This window comes from Natator depressus, chromosome 2 (genome assembly GCF_965152275.1).
Source record: "Natator depressus isolate rNatDep1 chromosome 2, rNatDep2.hap1, whole genome shotgun sequence".
Classification (NCBI taxonomy): domain Eukaryota; kingdom Metazoa; phylum Chordata; order Testudines; family Cheloniidae; genus Natator; species Natator depressus.
The window spans coordinates 107,316,748-107,329,297 of record NC_134235.1 but is presented as its reverse complement, the minus strand read 5'-3'; the positions used below and the strand labels follow the sequence as shown (position 1 = coordinate 107,329,297).

At 46.4% G+C, this 12,550-nt stretch overlaps 1 protein-coding gene across 1 annotated transcript in view; it reads right to left on the bottom strand.

The window, feature by feature from the left end:
• KIF13A (kinesin family member 13A) overlaps positions 1-12,550 on the bottom strand; it is a 187,819-nt gene that overhangs the window by 40,653 nt on the left and 134,616 nt on the right. Inside the window, exons 17-18 of the mRNA XM_074944806.1 lie at positions 11,154-11,364; positions 451-613 (exon numbers count right to left, since the gene is read on the bottom strand). Of these exons, the coding sequence (XP_074800907.1) occupies positions 451-613; positions 11,154-11,364 (374 nt within the window). The remainder of the gene's footprint in view (positions 1-450; positions 614-11,153; positions 11,365-12,550) is intronic.

The window sequence follows — 12,550 nt, the reverse complement described above, 5'->3', positions numbered from 1 at the left end:
TTAATCGACAGCACTAGTCAAAATGTTGAAACTCAGTAGCTAGCAGGTACTTGTTATACAGGGGATACAGTTCACTGATAAACAGGAGCTGAATAAGATTTAGGGGGACGAATCATCTAAGGAAGCCTGAAAAAGGGTAGGGTTGATACAGTGGGGAGCCAACTCCCTCCCCCTTAACTCTCATACAAGAGGAGACTGTTAGGGTCTCAACAACGGGCTGGCTGGGAGTGGGTTGGGAAAGGTGAGGGCTGACAGCAGCACTCCCAGCTAAATGGAAATTATTAACAAAAGAATGATGACCTGCACTGTACAACTGATTGCCAGGTATTCTCAGATGTTAGATGAGTAAAATTGGGGCCTAGTTAAACAACAAACACTGCATCTCATATTTCTTCCTGCATGGTCAGGACAATAAAATAATTCCATCTTTCTGAGATTAGCTCTTTTTACCTTTCTGTTGGCACTGAGGTTTGCAGCAGGGATCTGAAGTGTCACCTGATAATCAGTTAGCTTGTTCATTTCTTCTGCTAAGAAGTTTGCTTCTCTCACCAGTGTGTTGGCCTTTACTATTTGCTCTCGAAGTTTAGCCAGGCTCTGCCGGAACAATTCATCCCTGTAGCGCAGCAGATAACATTAAAAATAGAAGGAAACCTATTTTTATTATTGGAAGGTCACAAACAGAATTGCTAGTCAAGTCCTTTTTTTCTTAAACAAATCTGCAAAGAAATGCTGTACTAACACTAAATGTGTCTTATACATCATTTTATTGAGAAAAATCTTAGCATATGAAATAAACATACAGCTATGGAGGTGTGGGATTCATACAAGGTTCATGCGCTTGGCAACATTCAGAGCACACCCGGAGTGTTGTGCTGGACCTGTGCGCACACAGCTCCTCTCAAGGGCATGAACCTTGGAATCTCGCCCAGATGACATGAACCATGGGAAGCCTCCCAGGACTGGGCTCAAGGCCCGAGAGCAAGGAATGCAGTAGATAGAAATTGGTAAATAAGAATGTTAAACAAAGCCAGTGTATTCCTTTTATCTGTTGGAGAATGTAATGCGCGGGGGGAGAGAGAGAATAAAGGGGAAGGTGGAAAGCTGACAGGCAGAAGTCGGTTAGCAGACCAGCCTGTTTGCTTGCTAAAAGCTGTGTTCTGTCTTGTCATTGAACCGCCACAGTTGGCGCCCAAACGTGGGGCCCTCAGCACTCACCTCGCCCGGCAAGGGTTTCAGACGCGTCACTCATCCGCTTCGCGGATCCCGGTGAGTATTTTTCGTTGTGGTAAGTATGGGAAGCTCCCTCTCTGCTTTGCAAGTGCAACACCGTAATGAGCTACAGTATTTGCCGCGTAAGGCTCAGCATGACTGCCCCACTCGAGAACTCACTCTCCTGCTACAGGAGGTGAGTGCCCAATGCCTGTGGTACCCTGAAGCCGGAACCCTTAAGCTAGCGGACTGGGAGCGGATGGGCCAGACATTGCACAAAGAGCCTCGGGCGCCTGTGCAGGCTTTACATGCCTGGCACCTCTGCCGCAACGCGATACAGCGTGTCGCCTCGGACAGGCCCTCCCGCGCGAGGCTGGTGATCTCGCCACGCCCGTCTGCTCCTGCGGCCATCCCCCCTCCTAGCGATGCGACACAGTGTGTCGCCTGGGAAAGGCCCTCTCCCGCGCCAACAGAGGGGCTGCCGATCCTGCCACCCCCGTCCGCTCCTGCAAGCATCCCTCCCCCTGCTTCACCCCCAGTGCCTCTATTACCACCGCCTCCCTGGCCTTCCCCACCAGAGCCAGTGTGTGATTACCATCCCCCTGTGGGGCCCCATGCTCCGGGGCCCCCCGGGGGGTCGTCCGCGTCTGCTCAGGGGCTTTCACTGGTGCAATAAATGGTTCACGCAGCGAAGACTCGCTCAGATATTACAGCAGAGGAGCTGGCTGATGTGGTCTCAGTTTGTCTGGCAGGATGATGGCCAGGGCAACCAGGTTGCAAACTGGGTCAGTTTGCCTTACTCGGTGATCAGAGAGGTAAAGAAAGCGATTCGCGAGTTCGGCCTCACTAGCACGTATGTACGTGGTCTCATTGAAGGGCTAGGTACTGGGTACACCCTGGTCCCTGAAGACTGGAAGGCGCTGTCGCGCATGATGCTGACACCCAGTCAGTATGTTATTTGGCTTAGTGAGTATCGGCAGATGGCGGAACGCCAAGCTCAGGTATATAGAGAGCAAGGTGTCATTTATGAGCACTTGGCAGGGGAGGGCCAGTTTGCTACCGTTCAGCTGCAGTCTCAACTCCCTCAGGCCGTCTTCCCCATTATTTCCACCTGCACCCAGCATGCTTTCCGGAAGGTCCCGGATTCAGGCAAGCCTACCAAAAGCTTTGCCAGTATCCGTCAGGGTGCATCAGAGTCCTTTATGGATTTTACCAACAGATTGCAGGAGGCTATCCTCCGACAGGTGGATAACCCTGCGGCAGCTCAGGAGATCCTGTTAAAAATGGCGGCTGAAAATGCGAACGAGGATTGCCGCCGTGCTCTCCAGGCTGCATAAGCCTCTGGAATTCTAGAGCTGTCGGACACGCTGCGGGTGTGCCAAAACATCGGAACCCAAGCACATACAGCTGGAGTTATGGCCGCCGCCCTGTGGAAAAGCGGGAAGGAGGGGAAGTGTTGTTACCGCTGTGGTAAGGAGGGTCACTTTCAGCGGGAGTGCCGCTCATCGACGGCGCCCGCCCGCCCCTCAAAGAAGTGCCCCAAGTGTCGGAAGGGCTATCACTGGGCTAATCAGTGTCGTAGCGGGTCGGAAAACCGCACGACGGGTCCCCCCCGAACCCAGGGCCAAACGGGGGTGTTTCCCACTCAGACAACTGTTCCTCTGCCTTAAAATCCATAGACTCCATGAGGGCGGCGACTGCCGGAAGTGCAGGGCTTGATTTGATTATGCAGGAGGACGCTGATTTTCAGTTGCTGGGGGAGGTCTGCGCCATACCTACACAGGTGACGGGACCTCTCCCTGCTGGATTTGTGGGTCTGGTTCTCCCTCGCTCACACGCTGGGAAACAGGGTTTTTTTGTCATCCCAGGGGTCATTGACGTCGATTACACCGGCGTTATTAAGGTTCAGGTATGGACCCATCTTCCACAGTCGCTCCCGCGTGGACGGTCAATTGTGCAATTGATTTTAGTCCCCTATCAGGTGCCAGCCGTAGAGGATCGAGCCCGGGACAGGAACGGCTTTGGATCGACGCTGTCTCAGTTGCCGTCTCACAACACGTCCTCTCCACTTGTTGCTCTAACAATGTCGCTCCACCCCTCGAAACCTCAGTTAACACTTCTCTTAAATAATGTTCCCTTTACAGGGCTGATGGACACTGGAGCTGACGTTACGGTGATTCGTGATCCGGAGTGGCCAGTCGGTTGGCCAACAGTTCCTTCTAAAGAGTTGTGGGGGATTGGGGGTAGCAAACCCGGGCGCCAAAGTTTGTCTTGGGTCACGGTCTCTAAACCAGGAGGCCGTGCCCTTGCTACAATCCGCCCTTTTGTGCTCCCTGTCCACCTCAATATTTGGGGCCATGATTTACTTACAAAGCTGGACACCACCCTCGATATTAATATATAATGGCCCAAAATTCTCCCTCACCCACCTGGCCATCCGCATTACCATTGGTATGGCAATCCTTAGAGCCCGTATGGATTGACCAGTGGCCCCTACCCCTAGAAAAGCTGAAAGCGCTTCATTCACTTGTACAACAATATTTGCATGCACAGCGCTTGGAGAGCTTTACTAGTCCTTGGAACTAGCTGCTGTTATTTTGGCCTTTCAATTTTTTGCTGATTGTCCCTTTAATTTGATTGTGGACACACATTATGTTTATCAGGTAATTGATCATTTACCCCTTGCCCTCATTACCCCTCAGGTCGATGCGGACCTCCTTCGCCTGTTTTTGTCCTTACAGTATTCTCCTCACCACTCGTAATTTCCCTTATTTTGTTGCTCATATTCGCAGTCATACCCCTCTGCCTGGGCTACTCACTGAAGGCAATGCGCACGCTAATCGCGCGTTACGTGGTCAGGTAAATTCCCTCTTTTCTGACCCCATCGAAAGCCATTCCTTTTTTCATCAGTCTGCCTCTGTCTTGGCCCGACAGTTTCACATTCCTGCTGATCAGGCACGTTCTATTGTTTGTTCCTGCCCTCACTGTGCCGCTGCTGCCCCTACCTTTTCTTATGCCGTTAACCCCAGAGGTACCGCAGCGAATCAGCTGTGGCAAATGGATGTCACTCACGTGCCACAATTCCGCCCCTATTTGTTTTTACATGTTTTCATTGATACCTATTCGGGATTCCTTTGGGCGACCCCACAGCGTGGGGAAGCCACTCCCAAAGTTATTCACCATTTGCTAACCTGTTTTGCTGTTATGGGTCGCCCGAGCCAGATAAAAACGGATAATGCCCCAGCCTATTGCTCCACAGCCCTCTCCACCTTTTGTGCCCAATGGGACGTCCGTCTCAAACACGGGGTCCCTTATAATTCCACAGGCCAAGCTATTGTTGAACCTGCAAATCGCATGCTAAAAACCTTGCTCGACAAACAATTAAAACAAGGGCAGCTGCGTCTCCGAACCTTAGGAGACATTCAGCAACAAATGCATATCCTTTTGTTTACTTTAAATAATTTAACACTGAACGCAGATCAGCAGACCCCACGGATCGGCATTTTCACAAATCCGAGGTACTGGAAAGACCGCGTGTCTATTACCGTCAGCTGCCCGATCCACAATGATTGGGCCCAGTGCCTTTAATTACTTGGGGTCGGGGATATGCTGCTGTGTTTCTCCCTGCAGGACCGTTGTGGGTTCCGGCCCGGTGTGTGCGACCGGCACTGAAACAGCATGGTGTGGCACCAGGGGCTGTCGAACCCCATACCGGATTTTCAGCTGACCTTGGAGGAGAACGCGGTGCCTCCCGGGTCGACAACGACGGGACGGAGACGGAGGAGACGTAGCATCCCAAGCCAGCCCGTGACATGGGGAGCAGTAAAAGCATTGGTCGCCGCGGCTCAACGAAGACTGGCAGCAAACCAACAGCCAGAGACTCCTGAGACTTTGTTTGTGGCAATTCTCGCCCAAATTACTGCTAATTCTGTATTGATTGTATTCCTTTTGTGCCTGCTATTTCCTGGAGGGGTTGACTCGGGAGCGCTTCCTCAGTTACGGGCCCGAATGACATATAACCTATGGGAAAGATTGGCTTCAATAGCAAATGTTACTCACTTTTGTTTATTTGATTTTGTAGCAGCTGAAGAATTGTTAGGTACGTGCCTTATTCCAGTATGTCATCACCCTGAGGAAATTGGGAATGAGATGATGCTCGCTGCTTACTCGAACCTCTCTTCTCAGTACTTTAGCATGGCTAATTGGGGCCCGGCCAATCACACTTTACCTTCTTAAGCTTATTTTTTGCTGTTGCTGTGTGCAATGTATTTCCTTTTTGTTAAGGCTTTGTCGAGACCCGCCCTGGCAGGCTCCACGAGTTATGACCTTGTCTGTCCGGGAGTTAATTGGCTTGCAAAAGCAAACTGATGGCTACCATGAGATGGCCGAGCACAAATAAACAAAAAAGGAGGGGATGTGGGATTCATACAAGGTTCATGCGCTTGGCAACATTCAGGGCACACCCGGAGTGTTGTGCTGGACCTGTGCACACACAGCTCCTCTCAAGGGCATGAACCTTGGAATCTCGCCCAGATGACATGAACCGTGGGAAGCCTCCCAGGACTGGGCTCAAGACCCGAGAGCAAGGAATGCGGTAGATAGAAATTGGTAAATAAGAATGTTAAACAAAGTCAGTGTATTCCTTTTATCTGTTGGAGAATGTAATGCGCGGGGGGAGAGAGAGAATAAAGGGGAAGGTGGAAAGCTGACAGGCAGAAATCGGTTAGCAGACCAGCCTGTTTGCTTGCTAAAAGCTGTGTTCTGTCTTGTCATTGAACCGCCACAATGGAGGAAAGCCCAGAGCAATTACACCCAAACTTTTCCCAACTAAAAGTCACATCTACAGAGGAATTGCTTTATTGGTAATTTGCCAGGAGCCTGAAGGCTGCTCTTAATTTTGAAGCAATAAAATACACCGCCAGCTGTCTTTCCCTTTCATCTGGAGGTGTGGCCCCCAGAGACTACCAGCCCCAGCATATGATGCTTCATCTTTAAACAAACTACATGCTGGGACCTACAACCTGTGTCTACACCTTCTTATTAAAAAGATAAGGCTAGCTGGGGGGCCCTACTGTGCTGTAGGATTCCATAGCCCACTATACTAGCCATCCCTAATATAAAACTTCATATGTTCCACATATCAAATGCACCCTATAATTAAAAAATACTTTCACAAATTAACAACTGGAGCATTGTGTGCAGGTTAACACCCTTTGTATGAATTCCAAAAAGGGTTCCCAGACCTGTTTGAACAAACCTAATCTAATATGAAAACTGGCAGCAACAACCTGCATATGGTGCTCCTCCCTGTGATGCAAGTCTAGACTCTCCTAATGTAGGATCCCCAACATTAATTTTTTAAGTTTTACATGTTTATTCTTTGGTTAATAGAGAGAGCAGCCCAATCATTTCTGCCTTGTTTAAGGGGTCTGCACATCCCAGATGCGCAGCAGCACTTACAAGGGAGTATATCATATCCCATAATTTCTTGCATAAAATCCATAATTAAACCTCAGTTTTTTTAGTCCCCAGGACTACATATATACACATATGTATGTATGTGTGTATATATATATATAGTGATATAGGAGGGCCAGGAAGCAGTGGTAGAATGGTACAGGGGAACTATATAAGCCCTAGGCTAATTAAGGCATGGTTCCCTGTAGACTAGGGAGGGTTGCTACAGGTTAAATTGGAGCACCTGTAGTCAATTAAGCCCTGTCAGGAACCTAATAAAACCCCCTGCTTCAGGCAGCCAGGGGAAGAGGAGGAAGGAGAGAGGACTGGAGGTTGGAGGTGTTGTAAGATTTGAAAAACCAGCGAACTGAAGTAAGGGAGACCCTGCCCCAGCAGGGGAGGGAGACTTCCTCCCCCAACGTCTGAGGACCGAAGGTTCCCCACCCAAGGGGAAAGAGGGTAAGAACCCGCAGGGGTTGAGAGGGGCTGGGGCTCAGAGTGAGGAGCAAACCCAGACCCCTCCCCCGCTTCCCTCCTCTGTCACCTTCCCGGGCCACTATCGGGGACCTCAGAGTCCCAAGAGCAGGGGCAAGGGGTGGCGTCTTAGCCCCCTGCCAAGAAAAGCGCAGGACCCACCATACCAACATTGGCCATCGTGCCACCATACATACACATACACACACACAATCCTACGAAAATCAATTATAGAGGATTAGAGACACGTTTGGGAGGAGTGGCAAGCTTGTTCTGTGGGGCATGTAGATATAGGCAGAGTTTGGCTGAATGGATATTTTGTTACTACTCTTTTAGATCGGTCAGATGCCTTAAATACCACAGACCATGCCGTATTGTTGTCATGCGTGTAGTCCCTAGCAGGAACTTCTCTTGAGTGGCTACACTGTTCTTCTTTGAGTGGAGTTCCAGACAGTAGTTCTGGGCAATTGTTCTTCTGCCCTGAAAGCTCTCTCATGCAAGGTAACACAAAATTATGTACATGTTGAACAGAAAGGGATAAGACCATTGGTAGGATTAGCGAGGAGGCCTGCTTTGTGGTGTCTTTACTATTCTAAAGTACCAAGCTTAGTGCCTATTTCCTATCTGGCTCAGCTCTACAATACAAGTGGGACCTTGTTAGAGGCCAGATACTCAGGCAGCAGCTGTGTCCAAGACTGCTTCCTTTCCTCCTCCAGCCACCTATTCCCCCTGCCACCTGCTCTGGGGCAAAGAGGGAAACTCCTTTCCCATCCCTCTTACTACCGTTATCCATGCCATCAGCAATTTGAGATTAGATGGCAATAATGCATTCTACTGAGACACATATTGTGGGATCGTCAGGAAACTGAAGCTAGAGCAGATACTTATTCACTAAGCAGTGCTCTGTTCCGAGAGCATGTTACATGCGAGCTCTGTTGTACTGCTGGCTTCCATGTGGAATTGAATGTGTTTTTGATCTATAAATGCTCTAAATGGCATGGGGTCTGGCTATATAAAATACACTCCCTTTTCTCCCTGTGTGATGCTTCCTCATGTCAGATCAGCAGATGTACTCAAGCTAACAGGTTACTAATTTAAAAAGGGAGGGAGGGTGATGACAAGACTCTTTCCAGGAGAAGTCGTTGGCTCCCTTTCTTGGTCCAAGTAGAGCCTGAATTTAACAACTTTCTGGAAATGCTACAAAGCCAATTTCTTTTCCTCAGGCTTTTGGGGAAGGAATGGGTGACAAGCATAGTGTAGCTAGGTGGGGCTGTTACCTCAGCCAATTATTAGTGTGGGGAGTTTTCATGATTTTTTGTATATTTTAATTCTTGTTTTCTTTGTGTAGTTGTGGGAATGTACTTAGGGCACCACAAAAACACGCCACAGAAACTGAAGCGAACAAAATAAGTTTCAGCTGGGATTTTGGTGTTTTTACTATACAAAGTATGTATGCCAAGTTCCATTTGGATACAAACAAAAGCAAATATCCATCTGGATATCGAGTCTTGAAAGACGTTGGTTTTAAAACAAACAGCAGCTAACCCTTAACTATAGTGGCACTTGGAACGTGCCCTATTGTACACACCAGGCACATTCCATGCAAGTCCAGTCACTAAGGTCTGCTACACCTTGCCCCTCAAACTGAACAGATGGTGTTGTGCCCTAGAATATGAAGTATGTTTTCCATACTTCCCAGCACGTGGTCAGTAGATGCCCTCTTCCCCCTCAAAATACTGTTGTGCCTTTACCGCCTAATTAACACTAAACATTCCCCACTGACTTCTCTTGATTTCTCTTTCCAATACATGGACCTTTCCCCCCTCTTCAAGCCTGAGCCTCCTTTAGAGCTCAAAAAATTAAGTCTAAGAAAATATTCTGCAGGACTGGAAATGTTCACTATTTCTTGCAGGATACCTTTTACTCATTAAAATAATTTGATAGGACTCAATTTTTATCAGATGCATAATTGCCATGGATGGTGGTGGTGTTTTTATGTTGCAGTAGGACCTAGAGACCTCAGCTATGAGGGTGGGATTCCCACCAGTGAAATTCAAGGACAACGTTCTTGTTTGAAGGCCCATTCCTCCCAAACTCCCCCAACAGTTGCTGTACAGAGGGTGAGTGCTGGCATGCCCACCCCATTTCTTGCTTGGGGGCTTCATCTTCTCATATCAGCCTAAAGCTAGAGAATATAGTCATCCATTCTAGTTTTCTGTCCATTCTCCTGCTCCAGAGCATTCTGGCTGCTGTAAGGTGTAAGAAGGGGGGAAAACGTCTCTACTGCTCTACCCCTCCCTCCCACCTATTTTGTGAGTGGCTCCCTTGTGAGTGACTCCAGTTCTTACCTATGCTGCTGCTCATAGCCTTTCCAAAGCAGTGGTACCGTATCAATTATGTGATTTTTTTTTTTTTTTTGACAGCTTCACTACTTTTCACAAGGCAGTTATGAAGAGCAACAGTGAATCTGACCAGAGGCCTATTAATTTCAATCTGCTACTTGGCAAAGCGGCAAGAAGCTATAAAAGTACTAGAGCTTTGTCTGCAAACTCAGGAAGATGAGACTATCATTTTGCATTCAGTTCACATTAGGATGGTTCTCTTTACATCTCGAAGAGCTAGAAACAATTTTTAATTAAAACTGAAATACTACAGTTTTCCCTCCTTGCTTGTGAAATCTTTCTAGTTATCACTGGTGAATAGACGAGCAGATTTTTTTCAAGCCCAGTTTGGCAGACTTTGTGAACGCTGAAAGCAAGGCTTGCACAAAAACTAACACAAAATGCATGGTTTTACAGGATTAGATCTTGATTCTATTTTCTGTTTCCTACATTCTGGGTCTGAATGAGGCAAGACAATTTTGGCTTACTCTGTTTAGACTTTTGTTTTACATTGACTTTTTATGGAGGAAGTGGAAATACACCAAGATAGAAAGGAGTGCTCAAAGTCACCATTTATAAAAAAAGAGATGAGTGAACAATGAAGTCTCTGTCGTACAATGCAAATAAACATTCACAGAAAACAGAGTTGGACAAAAAACAAGTAGTCCATTTAGCCACTCCTTCTGTTGGACGAATCATAGAACCCCGAACAAAATATTACTTTGTTTACAACAAAATGCAGCTGCTGAAAATCTTATCACTCCCCTCTGTGAGTCCAATAGCTTCCTCTCACCTCCTACATCAACAAGCTTCTGTCATCTTCAATATACATCCCTACCCCTTCCTAAACTCGGTGCATTTCCTCCTCCTACTCCTTCTCCAACTTCTTAAGCTCTCCTTCCAAATCTCCCTCCCAAAAGTCCCTTGTGAGTCTTTCACCCATGCTTTGTCTGTGTTTTTCCACACCATCCCTTATGATTGGAACTCCTGTGTTTCCCTTGCTCATTAAACAACCTGCCTCTACTCAAAATCATTCCTCAAAATGCACACTTTGTGTGAGGCCCTTCAACAACAGTGTTCTAAAAGCAGATTTATTTGTTTTTAAAAAGTTTGCACAACCTAAGAGTAAACCTTTAATTTTTTGTGCACGTCGTGTGTTTCTGAATTTTTTCTGTGCTCGATACACATTGTTAGATTCCTGGGGCATGGACTGTGTTTTCACAGTGTTGGGTACACTAATGGCACGGTAATATTTGACAAAGCTTTATCTTACATATTTGTCCCTTCCCTCCCTCCCTCAAGTAATCTGTCAGCAACACATGCAGGGAATGTTAAAACTGTATGAATGTAACACTTGCATAGCATCTGAACTGCTCTATGAAGAGTTCATGGGGAGAAAAATAAAAGTCACCACACCACTCTGGGCAAAATTCTGCTCTCAAAGGTGCATGTGAGATACCATACCAAACCAATGGGAAGCCCCACACTGCAGTAGAGGTCAGAATCTAGCTCTGAATGAAATAAAAATGGGGATTTAACTGGGTTGAAGACAGGTTTAACAATGTCCTTCCATCCCCTAGCCCTCTCCTTTGTATTTCTCATTCATATTGGTTTTAACTCCAGTATTCTCACCTCTCTTCTGTCCAGATGTTTACTTTTTGCTGGGCAGTCTGAGCTGTATATGAGAGCCTGTCACTGCCGTGCTGATGCTGCCTTTCTGGAGAAAGCTGCTGCCTGAGTTGCTCGAGCTCACGCTCATACATTATCCTCTGCTCCTCAAGAGCACTCTGCTTCTCTTCCAAGTACTGCTTCTCCAAAACCTGCACCACATTTTGGACTGGGTCTAGAAAAGGATGAAATGAGCCAACACAACATTTTAATTCAATTACTGTCATATTATTTATATTTCAGTAGCATTCAAAAATTGCCAGGTACTTTCCAAAAGCAAAGAAAAATGCAGCCATTGCCCCAAAGAACTTACAAGCCAAAAGTCAAAATAAATATACAAAAGGAAAGGAATACAGCATATAAAGAAAGTGAGACGAGTGATGGCTGACAAACATTTAGTTCCATTATTTTTTTATGTTGTTTTAAAATATATTATAGCCACCCCAGGTGGAGGAGGGAGGGAGGATAGAGAAAGGGATGAATTAGTAAGAGCAATGAAGTAGGACAAAGAAGGAAGGGAAAGGAAAACTTCACTTTCTCTGTATTAGCTGCTGAGGAAATGTGATGGAGGGTGGTGGAAGAAAACTGAAGCAAACAACCAAATGATCTATTTCAGTTAGTAACAACCACTGAAAGAAAAGAAACATTGTTTTTCTTTTTAAAAGCACATTATAGATTGTGTACGTTTCCTAGAACTTCTTTATGGTTCTGAAAGAGAATAAACTTTTATAATAAATTATTGCCACATATTGTCAATTTTAAATCTGTCCCATATGTACATTCCACACTAATGTACAATAAACTCTGGGCTGATTTCAGTTTTGAAGATCTAAATGTAGTAACTGAACTGGCAGTAAGAGAAGCTTAAAGTCAAGATTTTATTGAGCAATAAATTAGCTTGCTGTGCTGTAACCGGCATATGTAGATCATGTGAACACAAACTGAAAGATACATAGTTTGCATTAACATAGTCACAGCACACTAGTTCACACCCCTGTAACCCAAACCCTGGGGTTGCGTAGACAAGCCCTTAGATGCTAGTGGTCCTGCTTTTGCTCCAAATATCAAGTCCTGTTATGGTCCCATATACAATATCGGTGCTGCATGGAGAGACGTGCCATTGTTAAAGATGCCATGTTAAATGGAGGCTCTGTATGGTAGACTCTGCAAGGTGTTGGTCAGGCAAAGAGATGCTTGTCAATACTCAACTTTCAGTTAAAAAAAAAGTTCTGATGTTTTTATAGATAAATGTGGCAAAAGTTTTACATTTGGTGACTGCTCACAATTCAATTAATATTTAAACTAGTGGGACAGATTCTGAAAAGCCCCATATATTTAATTGAGGACAATTGGGTCCACTA